This window comes from Protomyctophum parallelum, assembly GCF_964188405.1.
Source record: "Protomyctophum parallelum genome assembly, chromosome: 22".
In the NCBI taxonomy this organism is placed as follows: domain Eukaryota; kingdom Metazoa; phylum Chordata; class Actinopteri; order Myctophiformes; family Myctophidae; genus Protomyctophum; species Protomyctophum parallelum.
Window position 1 is genome coordinate 16,070,789 of NC_139714.1, and position 24,531 is coordinate 16,095,319.

Consider the following 24,531-nt stretch of genomic DNA (forward strand, 5'->3'; position numbering starts at 1 on the left):
ATTTGATCAATGTCACCATGGTCCACACACTACAAATTAAGACAAAAAATAAAACTTTTTTTCTTTTTGTTTTAAGAGCAAAATTGCCAAAAGGGCAGGGGGTGCTCTAGCACCCCCTAGTGTCTATCTGTGCACGCCACTGTCTAAATGGGTCGGCCCGAGGCCCGGCCCTAACATCATGGGAATTGTTAGGGCCAAAACCAAAAGATGCCCGAGTGAAAGAGAGAGAGAGGGGGGGATAAAGCCACTATATGACCACTGGCCACAGCACCCGGCGCCGTGATTCAACTGTTATACAGAGTGAGTGAGTGAGAGAGAACATACTGTACTTATAGTTGCCGGAATAAAGGATTTTAACAAGCTTGATTGTTGATGGCAAAAATTAACTTCCTGATTCTCGGCTTCCGAGTGAAACAGCTTTCAGAATAAGCGTAGGTTCCACTACGTTATACATTTTATACTTTTGCTACTCAAAAATAGCCAACAACTAACAATTTGGGGAGAGAAAAGGCGGTACAACTTATATCAAAAAAGAGAAAGAAAAAATATTCGTTAAAAAAAAGGTAACTCCATTCCCAGGCTTTGCCCCACACAGTCTTCTCTCAACGAGCAGGGCAGGCGTCCGAGAGGAGCCTCAGGGTCATTAAATGGATATTTGTCTTTCTGTCAGTGTGTCATGGCCGCGTTCTTCCTCTCTTGACACGGTGGTCTCCATTTGTTAAATTAGAAAACAACAGTGACAGCAGCGAGAGAGAGAGAGAGAGAGAGAGAGAGAGACAGAGACAGAGAGACAGAGAGACAGAGTCAGAGACAGAGACAGAGACAGAGAGAGAGAGAGATAAAGAGAGATATCAGCATGCAAGATACAGGTAGGTCCGTCCTGTCCGTTCCCGGATGATATTAAGTCGCAATTCTTCAACCCAGACAAATAATAACACTAATGATTTCATGTCCACCGAAAAAAAGATGGATAACTCCTGTCACACCCCCCCCCCCCCCCCCCCCCCCACAGGGAGATGGGGGAGTTTTCTAGGAGCAGAGGGAGGATATATGGCCTGAGGGAACAGCTCATGTCCGGAGGCTGTTCCATACCTGAACTCTGAGGGCCGTATGATCACTTTAAGCAGCAAAAAGCAAAGCATTAGCAAAAAAGAATCTTCTAAATCCTCCAGTTTTCTGAAATACATATTTTCACGATTTTTCAAAAAAAATAGCAGACCTACAAGCTCGTAGCGCGCCACTCGGTGGCGCGCTATGAGCTTGTAGATCTGCTATTTTTTCAATAGCTAAATTATAACATGTTTGAAACACCAAAAGGGGTTCCCGCGCAAAATGGGTTAAAAAGCAGATAAGTACTACAGGTACAACATAAGTAAATTAACATGTTGACGGCATGACGTTCCACGCCATTTAATCCAATATCCAACGCTGCCGGGATTGTTTAACCCATTCTGACCGGGCACCCATTTTGGTGTCAGCATCATGTTATGCTTTAGCTATTTAAAAATAGCAGATCTACAAGCTCATATCGCGCCACCGAGTGGCGCGATACGAGCTTGTAGGTCTGCTATTTTTGAAAAATCGAAGAGCGACTGACATTTTTAGAATCTGATCTCAGGTCAGAATGGGTTCATCAGACCAGTGTGTGTCCAGTGGAAACCTCGTTATGAATCTGATCTCAGGTCAGAATGGGTTAAGCAGCAGAGCAAGCATTAGCACTTTAAAAAGTAGATACAGGTATACAGGCATAACATAACAGGTAAATTAACCCGTTGACGGCGTAACCCGCGTTCCACGCCATTTAATCCAATGCTGCCCGGGGATTGTCTAATTACCTTTGGAGCATAACGCTAAAGTATTTGCACCTTTACTAGCGTTTTTTTCACAGATCAAACACTCCCAGCATTTGTTATTGAGCAGACAACAAAAGCCACTTCCTTGATCCGGGTCACATGACAGAGAGCAAAGCGAGCCAAGATCGTCTCTACCCCCTCGTTCACTTTGTATTGGACCCAGAAGCCCTTGCAAGCCGGCGGATGTTTGATTTCCAGTTACGTCATCAGAGACCTGAATATCGCATTTTACGCAGCTATGCACATAAAGACCGCCCGGGCACATGTGAGCGAGAGCGTGCACGCAAGGATTTCGGACGGTCTTAGGTAGAGGACATTGGCCATTGTTAGCCAAACATGCTAACAGTTGCTACATAATTTAAAACAAATGCGCTCTGTGACACACGCTCATGCTTCGCAATTAAGACATATCTGGAAAGGGCATCTTTACGTGTATATATCTATGTTCCAGACCTCCAGTTCTAGGCAACACAGAATGGGGGACTTTAATTTTCTCTCTAAAGGTATATTAATGACATAGCCTAGTAAAATGTTGGAAATTAGTGTTATTTATTTATGTATTCAGGGGTGATAATTCATTGGGATTTGGCAGAAAGAGGACTAAATCAGAGGGGGGGGAGAGAGAGAGACAGAGACAGAGACAGAGAGAGAGAGAGAGAGACAGAGACAGAGACAGAGACAGAGACAGAGACAGAGACAGAGACAGAGAGAGAGAGATACAGAGAGAGAGAGACACAGAGAAAGACAGAGACAGACAGAGAGAGAGAGACAGAGAGAGACAGAGACAGAGAGAGACAGAGAGAGACAGAGACAGAGAGAGACAGAGACAGAGACAGACAGATACAGATACAGAGAGAGACAGAGACAGAGACAGAGAGAGACAGAGACAGGGACAGAGAGAGAGACAGACAGAGACAGAGACAGAGAGAGACAGAGACAGAGACAGAGACAGAGACAGAGAGAGAGACAGAGAGAGGGAGACACAGAGACACAGAGAGACAGAGACAGAGACAGAGACAGAGAGAGAGACAGAGACAGAGACAGAGAGAGACAGAGACAGAGAGAGAGACAGAGAGAGAGAGACAGAGAGACAGAGACAGAGAGAGACAGAGACAGAGACAGAGAGAGACAGGGACAGGGACAGAGACAGAGACAGAGAGAGAGACAGAGACAGACAGAGACAGAGAGAGACAGAGAGAGAGACAGGGACAGGGACAGAGAGAGAGAGAGAGTGTGGGTGACATTTGCATCAGCCTCACTCTTCCATTTACCACTGTGAACTACCTGCAGGATGAAGTGATTTACAGAATGAATCCCGGCTCATTTCACGACAGCGCCGTGCCGATTGCCACTCGTTAGCCCTTTTCTCTGAGAGGCAGAGAGAACCGAGGGAGGGAGAGGGGAAGAAGAGATTCAAGCGAGGGAGGGAGAGAGGGGAAGAAGAGATTCAAGCGAGGGAGGGAGAGAGGAAGAGATGGGAAGAAGAGATTCAACCGAGGGAGGGAGAGGGGAAGAGAGGGGAAAAAGAGATTCAACCGAGGGAGGGAGGGAGGAAGAAGAGATTCAACCGAGGGAGGGAGAGAGGAAGAGAGGGGAAGAGGAGATTGCAAAAAGGTTGAAAGCATTTCACGGGCCATGGGGCTTAGAGGAAGCCTCTCAGTCATCCAAAGAACCCTAACGAGGCCGATTGCATGTAATTGTAGTATATATATATATATGAGTCTATTTACAGAGAGGACCGTCTCGTCTGAAGGAAAGACAAAATGGATATTCAGCACGGTGCACTTCCTGGGTTCAATGTGACATCGGTGTGAGACAAAAAAACACTGGAGCCCAAATGATGCACACGTGTGTGTGTGTGTTGTCCCTCAAATGATCTATTCAGATGGGGGTCTGGTTCCCATTCAGCCAGGTGTATGATGTGCTGTGGTACTGAGCAGAATGGGTCGGCCCTGGTTCCCATTCAGCCAGGTGTATGATGTGCTGTGGTACTGAGCAGAATGGGTCGGTCTGGTTCCCATTCAGCCAGGTGTATGATGATGTTGCTGGCCTTATTTTTCTTCCTTTTTCTGCAAACTCTTCCAAACACAAGCCATCAACGTAGGGACGTAAAGTAGGAGACGAGAGAGAGAGGCTGGTGTTGGATTTTGATTACACATCGAGGTGTTTTTAGCTTACGAAGCACGGCACTTGACCCTTGGGGTGGTTGGGGGGGGGGGGGGGGGGGGGGGGGTTGGGCAGTGCCGACGGAAGCAAGATAAAGGGACGAAAATGTGCAGAGCAGCGTCAGAATGAGACGTGTTTACTGTCAGCCCGTCAGCCCATCACGGGACGGGGCAAAAAGCGCGAGCGGTGATTTTCCTTCCCCCCCGAACAACGCCTCGGATGTGAGTTCAGGAGTGAACCCCCCCCCCCCCCCCCCCCCCGGGGACGTGTGATGTAACAGTCAAGTCGGCCGGTCGGTCAGTCTCTCCACACTGGGATAGACGCCCAAAGGAGAAAAAAAAACTAATAAATAAAAGCATAAGAAGCTGAAATAGGATTATGTACTTCAATCAAGCTCCGCTCCACAAGGACACATCATCATCATCATCATCTCCACTCCAGAAGGACACATCTTCCAGGCTCAATGTCAAAGACCTCTTCGATGTCCGCAACGCCACCAGACGGCTTCTTCCACCAGATGCTGGCAATAATTTGTCATTTTGAGCTTGGGTATTTTTAAGGGACCAAGAAGACACGCAGTGACTTTGGTCACTTCTTGTTTTTGTAGTTTTTTTTCTTCTCCTTCTTCTTCTTCCGCCAAAAATAGCTGTTCTGACTGAACCGTGCAGTCGCTTTTCGTGAAACTCGGTAATCTGGTAGAGGGCCATGCCAAACGGTGACTATGTGAAGCCCATGACCATTGGCCAAATGGTGGCGCTATAGCACTGAAATTGAAAATTAAGTTGAAAATGTAAACTTTGAATGTGCATATCTCATGAACCGTTTTACCGTTGGCAATGACACTTTGATACACATATGTGTCTCCTCATGCCAAACAACTTCCATATTCTGACTTTTGACCTCTGACCTTTAGATAACCGGCCATTTTGAATTATATGAAAACCATTAAAAATCTATCTTCTCCCAGGATCTTTGATCAAAATGCACAAAAACGTCTACACTTGAACTTTGAACTTATACGAACAAAAAATCGTAACAGATTTCTTTTAAGTGTAAAAATGAAGTTTTTATGAGCCAATAAAAAAATTCTGTCTTGTGAAACCTCTCATGGAACCAATACGTCTTCCAAATACGGTTGGCAGAGCTAATACCTATACTGCATGTTACTGTATAGAATGAGTCAACTGACAGAGTCTGCTTAGCTCAGTCGGTAGAGCTCTCACCTTTGGACCACAGGGTCACTGGTTCAAATCCGGTTAGCGACATTCTTATTTGTGCATATTGCTCTCTCTCTCTCTCTCTCTCTCTCTCTATCACTAGGACTAGGACAGATAAGTGTAATAGTGTAATATTGTAATACGTCTAATAGTGTAATAGTAGTGTAATAGTGTAATAGTGTAATAGTAGTGTAATAGTGTAATAGTGCAATAAGTGAATAGTAGTGTAATAAGTGTAATAGTAGTGTAATAAGTGTAATAGTGTAATATTGTAATAAGTCTAATAGTGTAATAGTGTAATAGTGTAATAAGTGTAATAGTGTAATAGTGTAATAAGTGTAATAGTGTAATAGTAGTGTAATAGTGTAATAAGTGTAATAGTGTAATAAGTGTAATAATAGTAATAGTGTAATAGTAGTGTAATAGTGTAATAAGTCTAATAGTGTAATAGTGTAATAGTAGTGTAATAGTGTAATAAGTCTAATAGTGTAATAGTGTAATAGTAGTGTAATAGTGTAATAAGTGTATTTAGTGTCATAGTGTAATAGTGTAATAGTGTAATATTAGTGAATTAGTGTAATAGTAGTGTAATAGTAGTGCAATAGTGTAATAGTAGTGTAATAGTGTAATAGTAGTGTAATAGTGTAATAAGTCTAATAGTGTAATAGTAGTGTAATAGTGTAATAAGTCTAATAGTGTAATAGTAGTGTAATAGTGTAATAAGTGTAATAGTGTAATAAGTGTATTCTGTCCTCTCTCTGTCTCCACTCTCTCTGTCCTCTCTCTGTCCTCTCACTGTCTCCACACTCTCTGTCCTCTCTCTGTCTCCACACTCTCTGTCCTCTCTCTGTCTCCACACTCTGTCCTCTCACTGTCTCCACACTCTGTCCTCTCTCTGTCTCCACACTCTGTCCTCTCACTGACTCCACACTCTGTCCTCTCTCTGTCTCCACACTCTGTCCTCTCACTGTCTCCACACTCTGTCCTCTCACTGTCTCCACACTCTGTCCTCTCACTGTCTCCACACTCTGTCCTCTCTCTGTCTCCACACTCTGTCCTCTCACTGTCTCCACACTCTGTCCTCTCACTGTCTCCACACTCTCTGTCCTCTCTCTGTCTCCACACTCTGTCCTCTCACTGTCTCCACACTCTCTGTCCTCTCTCTGTCTCCACACTCTGTCCTCTCACTGTCTCCACACTCTCTGTCCTCTCTCTGTCTCCACTCTCTGTCCTCTCACTGTCTCCACACTCTGTCCTCTCACTGTCTCCACTCTCTGTCCTCTCACTGTCTCCACACTCTGTCCTCTCACTGTCTCCACACTCTGTCCTCTCACTGTCTCCACACTCTGTCCTCTCTCTGTCTCCACACTCTCTGTCCTCTCTCTGTCTCCACACTCTGTCCCCTCACTGTCTCCACACTCTCTGTCCTCTCACTGTCTCCACACTCTCTGTCCACTCTCTGTCCTCTCACTGTCTCCACACTCTGTCCTCTCACTGTCTCCACACTCTGTCCTCTCACTGTCTCCACACTCTGTCCTCTCTCTGTCTCCACACTCTCTGTCCTCTCTCTGTCCTCTCTCTGTCTCCACACTCTGTCCTCTCACTGTCTCCACACTCTCTGTCCTCTCTCTGTCTCCACACTCTGTCCTCTCTCTGTCTCCACACTCTGTCCTCTCTCTGTCTCCACACTCTCTGTCCTCTCAATGTCTCCACACTCTGTCCTCTCTCTGTCTCCACACTCTGTCTTCTCTCTGTCTCCACACTCTGTCCTCTCACTGTCTCCACACTCTGTCCTCTCACTGTCTCCACACTCTGTCCTCTCTCTGTCTCCACACTCTGTCCTCTCTCTGTCTCCACACTCTGTCCTCTCACTGTCTCCACACTCTGTCCTCTCACTGTCTCCACACTCTGTCCTCTCTCTGTCTCCACACTCTCTGTCCTCTCTCTGTCTCCACACTCTGTCCTCTCTCTGTCTCCACACTCTCTGTCCTCTCTCTGTCCTCTCTCTGTCTCCACACTCTGTCCTCTCTCTGTCTCCACACTCTGTCCTCTCACTGTCTCCACACTCTCTGTCCACTCTCTGTCCTCTCACTGTCTCCACACTCTGTCCTCTCACTGTCTCCACACTCTGTCCTCTCACTGTCTCCACACTCTGTCCTCTCTCTGTCTCCACACTCTCTGTCCTCTCTCTGTCCTCTCTCTGTCTCCACACTCTGTCCTCTCACTGTCTCCACACTCTCTGTCCTCTCTCTGTCTCCACACTCTGTCCTCTCTCTGTCTCCACACTCTGTCCTCTCTCTGTCTCCACACTCTGTCTTCTCTCTGTCTCCACACTCTGTCCTCTCACTGTCTCCACACTCTGTCCTCTCACTGTCTCCACACTCTGTCCTCTCTCTGTCTCCACACTCTGTCCTCTCTCTGTCTCCACACTCTGTCCTCTCACTGTCTCCACACTCTGTCCTCTCACTGTCTCCACACTCTGTCCTCTCTCTGTCTCCACACTCTGTCCTCTCTCTGTCTCCACACTCTGTCCTCTCTCTGTCTCCACACTCTCTGTCCTCTCTCTGTCTCCACACTCTGTCCTCTCTCTGTCTCCACACTCTGTCCTCTCTCTGTCTCCACACTCTGTCCTCTCTCTGTCTCCACACTCTGTCCTCTCTCTGTCTCCACACTCTCTGTCCTCTCAATGTCTCCACACTCTGTCCTCTCTCTGTCTCCACACTCTGTCCTCTCTCTGTCTCCACACTCTGTCCTCTCACTGTCTCCACACTCTGTCCTCTCACTGTCTCCACACTCTCTGTCCTCTCTCTGTCTCCACACTCTCTGTCCTCTCTCTGTCCTCTCTGTCTCCACACGCTCTGTCCCTGTGTCTCTCTGTCCTCTCTGTCTCTCTCGCTCTCTCTCCACTCTCTCTCTGTCTCCACCCTCTCTCTTTGTCTCCACCCTCTCTCTCTCTCTCTCTCTCTACACTCTGTCCTTTCTCTCTCTCTGTCTCTCTCTCTATCTCCTTGGTCCCGCCTTATCGCTGCTTGCAGCTATATTTTGTTTTGTTTTACCACTTAAGATCCCGACACAAAATATGTCCCACTAGGGCTCTATATAGACCATTACCTGCAGGCTGCCCTGGGCGCAGTCATAGCTGCGGTGTCACATTAACCCATTCTGACCTGAGATCAGATTCATAACGAGGTTTCCACTGGACACACACTGGTCTGATTAACCCATTCTGACCTGAGATCAGATTCTAAAAATGTCAGTCGTTCTTCGATTTTTCAAAATAGCAGACCTAAAAGCTCGAAGCGCGCCGGAGAGAGTGGCCAAATGGAATCGCCCAAAAAACACGGTCATCTCCACCGTTAGGCATCAGAGTAGGAGTGAGTTTAGTTCAGACGTGCTAGTGTTACTAAGAGGGGATTCAGAGATAATTAGCAGGAAAAGACAGGCCTTGCAAAAAAATAGACCATCTACTGTACGAGCTCACAGCATGTCGCCTCCGTTGCGTTGCTTATAGATCGGCTACATTCAGCACACGGCACACTCTCTCTACGACAAACTGTATACGGGTGTTGACGGAGGATGAAAGGGGAGTGGGGGGGCGTGGAGATGAGAGGAAGATGGCCAAGTTGTCATGTCCTCTCCTGCTCTTTCTTCATCTCCCTCTCCTCCTCTCTCTCCTTCTCCTCCTCCTCCTCTCTCTCCTCCCCCTCTATCCCTCTCTCCCTCTCCTCCTCTCTCTCTCTCTCCCTTTCCTCCCCTCTATCTCTCTCTCTCCTCCCCTCTATCTCTATCTCTCTCTCCCTCTCCTCCCCCTATATCTCTCTCCCTCTTCTCCCCCTCTATCTCTCTCTCCTCCCCCTCTATCTCTCTCTCTCTCTCCTCCCCCTCTATCTTTCTCTCCCTCTCCTCCTCCTCCTCTCTCTCCTATCCCTCTCTCCCTCTCCTCCTCTCTCTCTCTCTCCCTTTCCTCCCCTCTATCTCTCTCTCTCTCTCTCCTCCCCTCTATCTCTCTCTCCCTCTCCTCCCCCTCTATCTCTCTCTCCCTCTTCTCCCCCTCTATCTCTCTCTCTCCTCCCCCTCTATCTCTCTCTCTCTCTCCTCCCCCTCTATCTTTCTCTCCCTCTCCTCCCCCTCTATCTCTCTATCCCTCTCCTCCTCTCTCTCTCCTCCCCCCCTCTATCTCTCTCTCTCTCTCTCCCTCTCCTCCCCCCCTCTCTCTCTCCCTCTCCTCCCTCTCTCTCTCTCCCTCTCCTCCCCCCCCTCTCTCAATCTCTCTCTCTCCTCCCCCCTCTCTCTCTCTCTCTCTCTCTCCCTCTCCTCCCCCCTCTCTCTCTCTCTCCCTCTCCTCTCCTCCCCCCTCTATCTCTCTCTCCATCTCTCTCTCCGGCCCCTCTGAACGTGGTAATCTCCTTCAAGGCTGGGTAATTACAGTAGAAAAACCCCTTACTCGACATAAAGCACACTCTGGTTAATATCAAGGGCTGATTGTTGATTTACTTCATAATTAGGCCGGCTCCCAATTAACCAACGTCAGCTGCCTTGTCTCTTCCGTCGGAGAGGAAGCTCACATAACACGTTTATTTTCATGTACGGTACATGAAGATGGCTAAATGTTCAGCCCACTATATATATATACTGTATATAACCCCTTTTGGTGTTAGCATTATGCTATGCTTTAGCTATTGAAAAATAGCAGACCTACAAGCTCATATAGCGCGCCACCGAGTGGCGCGCTATATGAGCTTGTAGGTCTGCTATTTTTGAAGAATCGAAGAACGACTGACATAGTAAACATAGCTTTTTCAGAAAACTGTCAGGATGTAGAAGACATTTATAGAATCTGATCTCAGGTCAAAATGGGATACACATACACATATATATATATATATATATATATATATTTTTTTTTTTTACCACAGGTGTTAGGGCTCTGAATTGCAGGGTAAAAGGAACTTCCTGGGCTATCTGGGGAGCACAGATTGATGAACCTTTTCTCTCCTGCCACCATGGCCCTCCATTACTCAGGTTGTTGAGTTTTCCCAGAAAGTGTTGATTGATACCGTCGGCCGAAACAGATCTCGGGAGAACTCAAAATGAAAGCTTCCACTGTTTCTATACTGCACACGGAGACAACCTCATCTCCCTTCATTACTACCGTTTACAGTTCTCCAGAATGTGTTGATTTGTGCGAGCGTACTAATGATTGAAATGGAAGCGTTGTGGCCCGAAAACGGCTTCCATTGTACTTTGAGCCAAACCTCAGGTGGCCTCCCTCTCTCTCTCATGGAACCATGTGTTTAAAACGCTTCAACCTATTCCGGGGTGAAAATAACCTAATCTACACAAGCTCACAACACATTGTAGGTATAGGCTATTTTTGGTGATGGAGGGGGGGGGGGGGGGGGGGGGGGGGGGCTAGCATAGACCCCCTGAGGGACTCTGGTCAACGAACCATACACGGTTTAAGTTGTTAATTATACTAGCCATTACCCGTTGTGAGATATCAGTGGCCACGGGGGGTACTGCACCCTGGGTGCATTTTCATAATTAATTTACAATTTGTTAAACTGGAAAAAGGGCTTCGTTAAGACCTCCATATTATTATGGTCAATGCCTGTGTGGAGCGATTGGTGCAGGCAGTGAGGAGCTACGGCAGTCACAGTGACAGACAGACAGACACACAGACATTGACTGAATTATAGTATGATGATATGATGATATATTAATGGCAATGGTGGCTGTTTGTGTCTGTTTGCTCTCGGATGAACGTTGTTTACAGAGAGGCCTGCTAAGCAAGAACGGGGATCTATTTCTTTGCCCTCTAGAACACCCCCAGAACACCAGAATGTGCTTCTCCCAAAACAAACCGAGCGGCGCATGGGAGCGAGAGGACCGCGCGACGCGCTGCTCGGAAAAAAACAAACCGCCTCCTCGTTGGAACAACACGCGGCGACTCACTTCCGCTCAAGACACGTTATTAACCCATTCTGGGCGGGAACGCCCTTTTGGTGTTAGCATCATGCTATGCTTTAGCTATTGAAAAATAGCAGATCTACACAATAGACCACCGAGTGGCGCGCTACGAGCTTGTAGGTCTGCTATTTTTGAAAAATCGAAGAACGGCTGACATTTCTAGAATCTGATCTCAGGTCAGAATGGGTTCATCAGACCAGTGTGTGTCCAGTGGAAACCTCGTATGAATCTGATCTCGGGTCAGAACGGGTTAAATGCTGGGACTGCCATGGGCGCTGTGAGGAGGACAGCGCTGCTTTCCGGGGGTTGAGGCTGAGACGCCGGGGAGAGAGAGAACCACTTACGTAACGGGGACGTAAATAAAAGGTGACAGGGAACTGTACGAGCGCTGGTTTTTGGGGCGACTGTGAGCGCCCATGTGCACGGAGCCGCTAAAATGGCCTGTTTGTCCAATCAGAGGAGCTGCTGATGGGCTGAGATCAATCGGGGGGGGAAGTAACTAGGTACGTGTAGTACTCAAGTACTGCACTTGACCCCATTCTGACCTGAGATCAGATTCTAAAAAAAAATGTCTACAGTTTTCTGAAAAAGCTATGAAAATAGCAGACCTACAAGCTCGTAGCGCGCCACTCGGTGGCGCGCTATGAGCTTGTAGATCTGCTATTTTTTCAATAGCTAAATCATAACATGATGCCACTTTCAAATTATGTATACACATTTTGAAAACTTTCTAAAGTGACCAACTTATACTTTTGGTAATGCAAGTTTTGATGCCAACACTTTGACTCAGACGTTTGCTCATAAGAGGGTATTTTATACATTGTGGTATTGATTACTTTTACTAAAGTAAATAATCTGTGCATTATGCTGAGCTGAAGGAATGCAGCTTCTTTGGAATGCTTAGTTTAAAAGATAATCACTTGATCCCATTGGTACCGTTGTAAGGGGGGGGGAAACTCATATAGACTGAAGTCCTGAGAACTAAGCAGTTCTCCTGGTTCAGGATGCCAGTGCAGAAAACACAGAGGTGTTTGTGTTTGTGTGGGTGGGTGTGTGTGTGTGTGTGTGTGTGTGTGTGTGTGTGTGTGTGTGTGTGTGTGTGTGTGTGTGTGTGTGTGTGTGTGTGTGTGTGTGTGTGTGTGTGTGTGTGTGTGTGTGTGTGTGTGTGCCACTCCAGTAAACACATAGAACAAGCTCAACATGGTAAAGTTCACTGCAGTGCATGGGCCCTCTGAGTCTACTCCATTATGACCCCAGTCCACAACGCGGGTCATGCCTATAGTTCCAGACATTGGAACTATCCCATCGGGATAGAATGAGCACTTCCTCGTCCCCATTGTCACAACGCTATAGTGTCATCACTCTCACACTATTCCACTCGGATTAGGACAAACCCCCCCAGCATGACATAACACACCATTTTCCTAGTAGGTAATCCTGACACAGCATCAGCGGCACCTGTGTCTTCCATATCCACAGCCAGGGGGACAGGAGGGGGGGGGGGGGGAGAGAGAGAGAGAGAGAGAGAGAGAGGGGGACGTAGTATATCTCGCTCCAGTTCACACACACCGACGAAGACGAGCTCGCGACTTCAAAAGAGAACAGAGAGATTCATAGTTCTATGCTTTTCCCTGGCGAGTCCCAAAGGGTTAATTAGATGAGCGAGCCCCCACCTCATCTGCCCTGAGGAAGCACACACGCACACACACCCACACACACACAGGTTTACATAACTGTACATGTGAGGATGTTGAAAAATATCCGATCTACAAGCGTGTGGATCAGCGGCGTGTGCCATTACTATATAAAAAGGGGTAACTCTAACCCTAACCCTCTCATCACATCATTTCGTAATTGTAGTCCTGAAAGTATTTTTATTCATACATTTTCTTCACAATGTCTTCAAATACTACTGTACTTGTGGACATGGACACGCACGCACGCACGCACGCACGCACGCCTGGGGGTTGATGATGTGCTCATCGGTCCCCATGGCGACCGGAACATCAAACACCAATCAGTGTCCGTCCGGTTCTGGAGTCTGCCTCCACCTGACCCGGTCACAGGGCAGTGTGTGTGTGTGCGTGTGCGTGTGCGTGACTGACTGCGCGTGTGTATGTGCGCACACACTTGGACTTACTTAAGTCTGTAACAAAATGGTCCTTGAATTTATTTGTATTCCTTTTCATTAACCCATTTTTGGTGTTAGCATTACGTTATGCTTTAGCTATTGAAAAATAGCAGATCTACAAGCTCGTAGCGCGCCACCGAGTGGCGTGCTATGAGCTTGTAGGTCTGCTATTTTTGAAAAATCGAAGAACGTAGAAGACATTTTTAGAATCTGATCTCAGGTCAGAATGGGTTAACTGGTATTGTACATTGTCCGTATAGCAGACGTGACAAATAAATAAGTAATAATAATAATCTGGGAAAATAAAATAATAACAGTTCCAAATGAGTTGGTTCCTCAATGTTTTGCCAACCATAATGTGTCTACTAGGCTTAATAGCAGACAAAAAATATAAAATAAATACGTTCCGGAAGCATTTTTTGAAAATGCACAATCTTCATGAAAAGGTTATGTTTGGGGGTTGTTACTGTATGTACTTAGGATCTCACACTCACAATGCGTTGTGAGCTCGTAGATCGGCCATTTACAATGACTTCTGGAAATGCTTTTGTCCTCACATGTATAAAGCAAAGCAAAGTTATTTGTTTACCCAGGGTAACTGGACTAAGCTCAAGAACTTGTTTACAGCCAGGCCCTGCTCATAGAACATTTCATGGTAGAGGTTCAATGCCTTGCTCAAAGGGCACTTCAGCGGTGGTCATTTTAACGTGCCGGTCCGGGGATTCGAACTAGCGACCTTCCGGTATCAAGACCGCTCCGCAAACCGTTCGGCCACCGCTGCCCCTATAGCAATACCAACGTGTGTCATATTGAACATGGCAGAGGTACATGGGCCGTTCCAAGTGAGATAAGAGGGGTTTTGTGGAGTCCAACACGCACTCCGCCAGCACATGAACACGCTACTGAAAGATAGAGTCTCATCTCTCTGCGAGGAATAGAAAGTGTGTGTGTGTGTGTGTGTGTGTGTGTGTTGGTCATGATGGATTCATTGGAAGAACAGGGTCCCTTATTGGGTCTGGCAATAGATCACCCTGATAAGATGAGCACAGTGATGTCATATCCAACACTGCTCAGATAGCTGTGTGTGCGTGTGCGCGCGCATGTGTGTGTGTGTGTGTGTGTGTGTGTGTGTGTGTGTGTGTGTGTGTGAGAGAGAGAGGCAAGATAAAAAAATATATCAAAAAGGAGAGTAGAGAGAACAAGAGAAAGAGATGGACTAAGAGAAAAGCATGATAAAGGAGAGAACCAGATAAGAAGAGAGAAGTGATCACTTCATTCATGTGTTGTGGGGTCGACTAGTGAAGGATCTGGGGGTGAAATGGAGGAGATGTCTCCATCCATCACCCGGCTCCATGGAGGACCCACAAGCTTCATCCTCAACCCAATAGAGCAGTATTTTGGCGGGCCTTGATGCCGTCGTAATGACTGTTTCTTTTCACTTGCTGAAGATAGACGATCTACAAGCTCACAATGTGTGTGAGCTTGTAGATAGTCTATCTTCAGCATGCAACCAAGTGTAAAATGACTTATACAGGATCTCTTGTCCCTAGTCCCTTCCTAGCATTTTAGACTAGTTTTTAGCTGTTGACGAAATTGTCAGCATATTTAGTCTTAGTTTTAGTCATCATAGCTTAGTTTTCATTTAGTTTCCATTTAGTTTTTGTCTTAGTTTTAGTCGACAGAATCAACACTGCTGACTTTGGTTGTTGTTGCTGCTTGTGACCAGTGTTGCCAGATTCTGAGAGAGAATCAAGTGGCCGCAGGTAAAACTTCCTGACTTGACCACATAATTGGAAATAAGAGTCAAATAGGATACGACAGACGTAGCACATCAGTCTGGTTTCCAGGCTACTGAAACAAATCAGTCTGGTTTCCAGGCTACTGGAACAAATCAGGCTGGTTTCCAGGCTACTGAAACAAATCAGTCTGGTTTACAGGCTACTGAAACAAATCAGGCTGGTTTCCAGGCTACTGGAACAAATCAGGCTGGTTTACAGGCTACTGGAACAAATCAGTCTGGTTTCCAGGCTACTGGAACAAATCAGTCTGGTTTCCAGGCTACTGGAACAAATCAGTCTGGTTTCCAGGCTACTGGAACAAATCAGGCTGGTTTACAGGCTACTGGAACAAATCAGTCTGGTTTACAGGCTACTGGAACAAACCAGTCTGGTTTCCAGGCTACTGGAACAAATCAGGCTGGTTTCCAGGCTACTGGAACAAATCAGGCTGGTTTCCAGGCTACTGGAACAAATCAGGCTGGTTTCCAGGCTACTGGAACAACTCAGGCTGGTTTACAGGCTACTGGAACAAATCAGTCTGGTTTACAGGCTACTGGAACAAATCAGGCTGGTTTACAGGCTACTGGAACACTGGTGTTCTGGTTTCCAGGCTACTGAAACACTGGTGCCATTTTCCATTAGCTGAAACATTAACAGTTTCAGACAAACAGTAGGATAGAAGGTTTCTGCTGGACAGCAACAATGTAGAATGGTAATCAGTCTGTGCGTACATGTGTGCGTGCGTGGATGCTGGTTAATATGCTTTTTTGCTAAGTGCTGCTTCGTCCAAAAATAAATAAATAAAAACTCATGTCACCTACAGTATAATGAGCTAACCGCCTCTGAACGGTAAACTTAAATAAATAAATAACAACACATGTCACCTACAGTATGAGCTAACCGCATCTGAACAGTAAACTTAAAGGTCATTCAGCGTTTCAAAGCATGTTTATTCTAAAGATCAATAGATGGATCATGTCCTCATAATCTATGGATCATGTCCCAGCTCGGATCGATGGGACCAAAGTGGTATAATTTCAGTTTGCCATTTATCGATTCTGTATCACAACAAAACAGTATGCCCAATAATATCCTTGTATTACACGTATCAAAGTGGGAGGTCTCTTTGGAATGAGAACGTTTAAAAAAAGAAAAACACTGAGCTACTGTATATTAAGAATTATAATAGTAATTATTATAATAAGCTTTATACACAACACTTTTTTAAGTTCCCAAAGTCGCTTTACAAAAAGAAAGGGCTCTATACTTTTTCTGTTTTCACTCGACATTAAATATGTTCCGTTGTGCATTTTCTGTTCTCTGAATTCTGGGGGTTTTAAGTGGTTACAATGGATGAATTCATACCGCATGAAGGTAAACGGTGCATTCATACAGCGCTTTTATCCAAATCGCTTCACGTATAGATTGCACATCACATCCCCCCCATTCATAACAGTCACACACCGATGGTGGTAAAAATGGTAAATTGTGCATTTTTATATAGCGCCTTTATCCAAGGCGCTTTACATAGACTGTGCATTACATTCACTCATTCATACACACATTCATACCGATTGTGGCGGAAGCCATGCAAGGCACCGACCAACCAGCACATCGGGAGCAATTTGGGGTTCATTCAGTGTCTTGCTCAAGGACACTTCGACATGTAGACAGGAGGAGGAGCCGGGATTCAAACCGCCGACCCACGGATCATTGGACGACCTGCTCTACCTCCTGAGCCACAGTCGACCGCATGGTGGAGGAAACCAATGCACCAGTGTTGTTTTTGGCAGCAAATTTCTATTTTAGTTTAGTCATAGTCTTTGGACTGAAACTTCATTTAGTTTTAGTCACATTTTAGTCACCCGGAATGTTTTGGTGTTTAGTCTAGTTTTAGTCGACTAAATGTCATAAGATTTTAGTCGACTAAATCTACAGTTTATTTAGTCGACTAAAATGTATTTTGGCGGGCCTTGATGCCGTCATAATGAGTGTTTTTACACTTGCTGAAAATAGCTGATCTACAAGTTCACAACGCGTCACAGCGCGACGCGTTGTGAGCTTGTAGATCAGCTATTTTCAGCATGCAACCAAGTGTAAAATGACTTATAGTGGATCTCTTGTCCACTAGTCCCTTCCTAACATTTTAGTCTAGTTTTTATTTGTCGACGAAATTGTCAGTGTATTTAGTCTTAGTTTTAGTCACCATAGCACATTTTTCATTTAGTTTCCATCTAGTTTTTGTCAGTGGAAAAAGGTAGTCTACGAACATTTTTCGTCTTAGTTTTAGTCGACGAAAACACTGGGACGCTGTACAACAGATCTCTGGACACCAGATCTCTGGACGCTGTACAACAGATCTCTGGACACCAGATCTCTGGACGCTGTACAACAGATCTCTGGACACCAGATCTCTGGACGCTGTACAACAGATCTCTGGACAACAGATCTCTGGACGCTGTACAACAGATCTCTGGACACCAGATCTCTGGACGCTGTACAACAGATCTCTGGACAACAGATCTCTGGACACTAGATCTCTGGACACCAGATCTCTGGACACCAGATCTCTGGACAACAGATCTCTGGACACCAGATCTCTGGACGCTGTACAACAGATCTCTGGACACCAGATCTCTGGACAACAGATCTCTGGACAACAGATCTATGGACACCAGATCTCTGGACAACAGATCTCTGGACGCTGTACAAGTGTATTTAGTCTTAGTTTTAGTCACCATAGCACATAGCAGATCACCATAGCAGATCTCTGGACACCAGATCTATGGACAACAGATCTCAGGAACGCTGTACAACAGATCTCAACAGATCTCTGGACGCTGTACAAGTGTATTTAGTCTTAGTTTTAGTCACCATAGCACATAGCAGATCACCATAGCAGATCTCTGGACACCAGATCTATGGACAACAGATCTCAGGAACGCTGTACAACAGATCTCTGGACACCAGATCTCTGGACAACAGATCTCTGGACACCAGATCTCTGGACAACAGATCTCTGGACAACAGATCTCTGGACACCAGATCTCTGTACAACAGATCTCTGTAAAACAGATCTCTGGACGCTGTACAACAGATCTCTGGACGCTGTACAACAGATCTCTGTACAACATATCTCTGGACACCAGATCTCTGGACACCAGATCTCTGGACGTGTAAAACACCAACCTTCTCTTTCCTGTCCCGGCAGCCCTCCTCGGCGGTCGTCAGCGTCTTGAAGTAGTTGGAAGCGCTCGGCGGTGAAGTGGACCTTGGACAGGGCGCCTTCCACCAGCGCCACCGACAGGTTCAAGCCCTCAATGTGCAGCCAGCCAATGAAGTTACCCGCTTTGTCCATGCTCTCCACCTCCACCTCCACCTGGCAGAGAGACAGAGAGAGAGAGAGAGAGAGAGAGAGAGACAGAGACAGACAGAGACAGAGAGACAGACACAGAGAGACACAGAGACAGAGAGACACAGATACAGAGACAGAGACAGAGAGACAGAGAGAGAGAGAGAGAGAGAGAGAGAGAGAGACAGAGACAGACAGAGACAGAGAGACAGAGACAGAGAGACAGACACAGAGAGACACAGAGACAGAGAGACACAGATACAGAGACAGAGACAGAGAGACAGAGAGAGAGAAGAGAGAGAGAGAGAGAGAGAGAGAGAGAGAGAGAGAGAGAGAGAGAGAGGCTCAGTTAATGTACTGTATCGGGGATTATGTCTGAGATTCCATTAGTCCTGCTGGGCTGGCTGTGTGTGTGTGTGTGCGTGTGTGTGTGGTCGGATTGCCTAATGCAGGAGAGAGACTCTACTGTTCTTAAACAGACAGATCATTGGATGCCCCTGAGGCTCTATCGATTTGGCGGCCTCTCTCTTTCTCTCACCCCCCCCCCCCCCCCCCCCCCCCCCCTCCCCCTCCCCCTCCCCCCCACCCCTGGCATGGCATGGCGGGAGGTCGGTCGGGTCACCCTTCTCTCTCTCTCTCTCTCTCGGTCGTGGCGTGCGCGGTGGTGCACATCTTTTCCGCGGACAATTACCGCCAGCCGTGGTGTCCGCTAGCTAAGGTCGCTTCCTTCCTTCCCCCTGTCATTCTCCATTAACCCGTTCTCGGCGGGATAGCCCCTTTTGGTGTTAGCATTATGTTATGCTTTAGCTATTGAAAAATAGCAGATCTACAAGCTCATAGCGCGCCACCGAGTGGCGCGCTACGAGCTTGTAGGTCTGCTATTTTTTTTTTAAATCGAAGAACGACGAAGAAACATAGCTTTTTCGGAAACTGTCAGGATGTAGAAGACATTTTTTTAATCTGATCTCAGGTCAGAATGGATTAAACACCAGCGACTTGGCAGCGCTGACTGACGGAGTATACACCAGACATCTGGACTGAGGTGTGCGTGTGCACGTGCACGTGTGCATGTGTGTCTCCCTCTGTGTGTTGGGGGGGGGGGGGCTAATCACTGAGAAAAAAATTAAAAAAACTGAAACACCAATCTCACTGAAGTGAGTCAAAGTTTATATTTTGCTTATTAAAAAAAAAGCCAACATAGGATATTGTTTGTACAATAGTGTTATAAGGACAGTTTATACATATAGTTATAGCGGATAATATCAAACGATGTGAGTCTGCGTAGGTCGGCTTGTGTTTCTCTGTACGTGACGTGGCACACACACGACAGTTTCAATCATTAAGGACAGTTTGTACATATACAGTAGTCGCATGCTGATCACAATATCAAGCGCTGTGAGTCTGCGTATAGGTCGGCTTTTGTTTCTCTGTACGTGACGTGGCACACAGACAGTTCCAATCATTAGGTGTGTTTGACAACAACTTGACTTTGCTTCCATAAAGCCAAATGCCTGCACCCCACACACACACACACACACACACACACACACACACACACACACACACACACACACCCCAAAAAGGAGGAACAGAAAAAGGAGAAAGTGGCTTCGCAAAGTGACCGTTTAATTTACTGTCGACTCTGTAGTTCAGACTTAGTTAAGAGACTTCCCATATTGCTATCCTGCGTTTTCTGCACACTCCCCTAAATCATTTGCAATTAGCGGGAAGCCAAATTGCAATTCCCCCCCCACGGGTCACACAAATGAGGACGGGTTGAAAAAGCGCCAACCCTGCTGACAAAGTAGCAACGGATCTCACAACATTATCCCGTTCTGACCCGAGATCAGATTCTAAAATTGTCTTCTACATCCTGACACTTTTCTGAAAAAGCTATGTTTCTATGTCAAGTCGTTCTTCGATTTTTCAAAAATAGCAGACCTACAAGCTCGTAGCGCGCCACTCGGTGGCGCGCTATGAGCTTGTAGATCTGCTATTTTTCAATAGCTAAAGCATAACATAATGCTAACACCAAAAGGGGTTCCAGCCCAAAATGGATTATGGACAATAACCCAAATATGCCTATTCAGGATAATTATCCATTCATTACATTTTCTTTTATAAGTGATGAACAGGGAAGGAGGGGGAAGGGAGAAAAAAAAATCAATATATATGTCTTCTATCCATCTGTCAGCGGGAACAGGAGGAGACAGGTTTGTGGTGGAAAGAGATAGTCAGAAGTTAAATGATTACGACGCGCGGCTGCTTAGCCCCTCGGCCCCCTGGGAAATCTGAGGGGAATTAGTTTGTGAACTGCTCTCTCTCTCTCTCTGCCTTTGGTCCCAGTCAAAGTAATACATAAAGAATAAGCTTTTTTTCTTTAAATGGTTGCATAATCTGCACTCTGATTATGCACAATAATGACAAGCCAAGAACAGAACAGAACAGAACAGACCAGACCAGACCAGACCAGACCAGACCAGACCAGACCAGACCAGACCAGACCAGAACAGAACAGAGGCAAACACATGTTCTGAAACCTAATGTACCACATGAAACAACCATGAGACAAAATTAACATGTGGTCCATTTCTCTTTTCGCATAATGCTCCTAGATACACTAAATAATATTGTTGGCACTGCAAATGTCCTAGCAGCAAACTACCAGTCACCAGTACCAAACTACCAGTCACCAGTCACCAGTACCCAAATGGAACGCACCCTCTGAGTCCGGTGGTCCAACTTGCGACTTTGGAGCCACTAGCCGGGCCTCCCTCCCTGCATCCTGTCCAACCTGCCGACCCGTGGCAGGATGTCTAGAGTGTGGACAGTGGTTTAGAAGAGGGGGATGAGCCTGTCGTAACAGCGGCCTAACTGGTCTCATCCGATGCAATCTACACCACTTCCCCTCCCCTTGTTCTATAGGTCTGCCATCCACTCTGCTGTCTGAGTCAATAGGCCTGTTTTACACACAGCATAGGGGCCATTACATAACCGAGCTATTAAGAGTCGCACTGAACCTGCAAAGCACCCAAATGTCAACGAGGAAAAGTGGGGGGAGAGAGAGCAGGAACCGGGCCCGGTTCCGACACGATGGTCAGAATGAGCTGAAGTGTAACCAAAGAGCATCGAGGCCGACACGACCTTGGCATTGTAGAAATTGAGGCATTACATTTTGTTTCACTCGGCTACACAGAGTTCTCACGCAATAGTTCACTTTGGCCAAAGTTTCACAATTGAGTACCACAGATGAAATTTCAAAGTGCAAAATTTCATTCTGACCCCCTTGTCCTGAATCTTTATCTATAATTTATGTATATGGATCAATAGTGTGGACTTAAGACAGTTTTTCGTCTGTGTAATTCAATTATGTCTAGTATTGTTTAGTGACACTTTCTATTTCACTAGTAGAAATGTAAACAGCACAAGGTACAGTCAGGTACAGTTTGTATTCAATTAATATCCTCTGGTCTCGAGCAATACTACAGGATCGCTATATTACTTCTTGCTTCTACCATGGGTGTGTGAAGTAAACATTCAAAAGGGCTTTGGATAAAAAGGTGCTGTAGAACTAACTAACTAACCCTAACTAACTAACTAACCCTTCAACCATGGCTGTGTGAAGTAAACATTCTAAAGGGCTTAACTAACTAACCCTTACACCATGGCTGTGTGAAGTAAACATTCTAAAGGGCTTAACTAACTAACCCTTCAACCATGGCTGTGTGAAGTAAACATTCTAAAGGGCTTAACTAACTAACCCTTACACCATGGCTGTGTGAAGTAAACATTCTAAAGGGCTTAACTAACTAACCCTTCAACCATGGCTGTGTGAAGTAAACATTCTAAAGGGCTTAACTAACTAACCCTTCTACCATGGCTGTGTGAAGTACACATTCTAAAGGGCTTAACTAACTAACCCTTCAACCATGGCTGTGTGAAGTAAACATTCTAAAGGGCTTTGGATGAAAAGGTGCTGTAGAAATGCAGAGCATTAACAACCGTGGGTTTTGGTAAATTGCACTTCATTAGCAACAAACGCAAATAGAGCCGAAGGCTCAACTTAACTAACACAAGATAACACAAGAGGTGCTTCTCGTATTGGTGCAGAGTCATCACGACTACTTTGAACTTTCAGCAAAGCAATTAGCCTCTAACGAACTAGCTGCGGCCAGCTGTGAACCTCGATAGCTATAGCAACAAACGAGCCTGGGCTGTTGTGTTCGTGGCAGCCGGGTGCAGAAGCGATCCAACGTGGAAGTCTTTTGCAGCATCGGCTTTTTTTTTTCTTTTTCTTTCTTTTGCAAAAGAGAGGGGCTGTTTTCAATAGTGGTCACCGAGCAGCGTGTAAGAAAAACCTTGGCTTAGGAAAAGTCGGGAGCCGCGGGGAGCTTTTGTGCCTCGGCTAGCAGCCGGGGCTTAACCCATTCTGACCTGACGTCGAGATTTTAAAAAGAAAAAAATATTTTTTTAAATGTGTTTTTTTCTGAAAAACCTCATGTTTCTAGATCAGTGGTTCTCAATATTTCATGTCAAAGGACCCCCAAAATTATATGAAATTGGCCGCTGACCCCCCCATCTGAAAATGTGTTGTTTCAGGGATCACCTCCTCCCAGAAGCAAAGATTTGAGTTAAAAAACGTTCGCTCTGAAAGAGTACATATATACATATTCAAAGCTTTGCACCACATGTTCATGGTTTTAAAAAAAATAGCAGACCTACAAGCTCGTAGCGCGCCACTCGGTGGCGCGCTATGAGCTTGTAGATCTGCTATTTTTCAATAGCTAAAGCATAGCATAATGCTAACACCAAAAAGGGGGTTCCCGCACAGAAGGGCTTAACTGTAGTGGACTGTGACGAGCTAACCATGTGTCTAATCACACGGGCAGGCCTCCATTGTCCTCCTCTCCTCAAGCACATGTTCCAGGGAAATGTCAGCGTCCAGCTGAGCGTTTCATTTGAGAAGGTGACGGGGAGGAAACAGCAGGATCCTCCCCCCCCTTACTAATGGAACCAATGAGTGGAGAGGACTGGGAGGAGGCCAGACATTCCTACGCTGGCCATGCAGAGCCTAGCTCCGGTCCCCTAACGTCAGGCTAGATCACGGGCCAGAGGCCTGCGGTCGGTCCCCTAACGTCAGGCAGATCCACATGGCTTCCATGTGGACAAAATGCCGTTTTAAGCGATTACCCGGACACCGCCATGCTCCTGGAGGTTGTTGTAGTCTGAAAACCCACCTTTTCAGACTCCATCATGGCCCATAGCACTTACCCTATGCCCCCTTAGATAGCATTTCTGTAGACTTACAGTAGATAGCATTTGATACAGACTTATAGCATGTTTTGTAGACAGCACTATAATTGCATTGTATGTAGTCATAGCACGTCATAGTACATATGTATAGCATAATATAGTATATATGTATAGTTTATATGTATAGTTTCATTATATAGATATTCCACTGTTACGTTCTTAGCTTACGTATGTTTCATGATAAATGCTTTTTTGTTCTTGCTTAATCTTAATCCATCTGCTAAATGACTAAAGTGTAAATAGTAATTGTTATTCTCCTATGTGGTGTCAGCCACCGCGATTCAAAGGCAGTGTTGAAAAAATGTTCGTCAACTACCTTTTTTCCACTGATGAAAACTAAGCTAAGGTAACCAAGTAAGCCAAGTATACACTGGTATTAAGATAACACATACTGGCAATTCTGTCAAGAAATACAAACTAGATCTAACTTACAGGGCTATAGTGGAGAAGAGATCATAGTGTGTTTGGTTGTGTTCGGTTGTTGCGCTCCGGAAATAGAAGAGCTGCAAGCTCACAACGCAATGTTGTGAGCTTGTACATCGGCTATTTTCAGCATGCAACCAAGTGTAAAAATATGCCATTACGTACAATGCCATCAAGGCCCACCAAAAGGTATTTTTGGCGACTAAATCAACTGTATATTTAATAATAATATTAGCGTGGCTTACAGTTATAGTGAGGATATATTGAAAAATGGAGTGATGTGATGAGGAATGAAATGTTTACATAATGAGAAGTACAGGAATACCTT

General features: G+C 45.8%; 1 protein-coding gene across 1 annotated transcript in view; it reads right to left on the bottom strand.

The window, feature by feature from the left end:
* The window catches only part of snd1 (staphylococcal nuclease and tudor domain containing 1), a 360,720-nt gene that overhangs the window by 123,615 nt on the left and 212,574 nt on the right, over positions 1-24,531 (bottom strand). Inside the window, 2 exon segments of the mRNA XM_083794554.1 lie at positions 18,305-18,364; positions 18,366-18,494. Coding sequence (XP_083650680.1) covers positions 18,305-18,364; positions 18,366-18,494 — 189 coding nt within the window.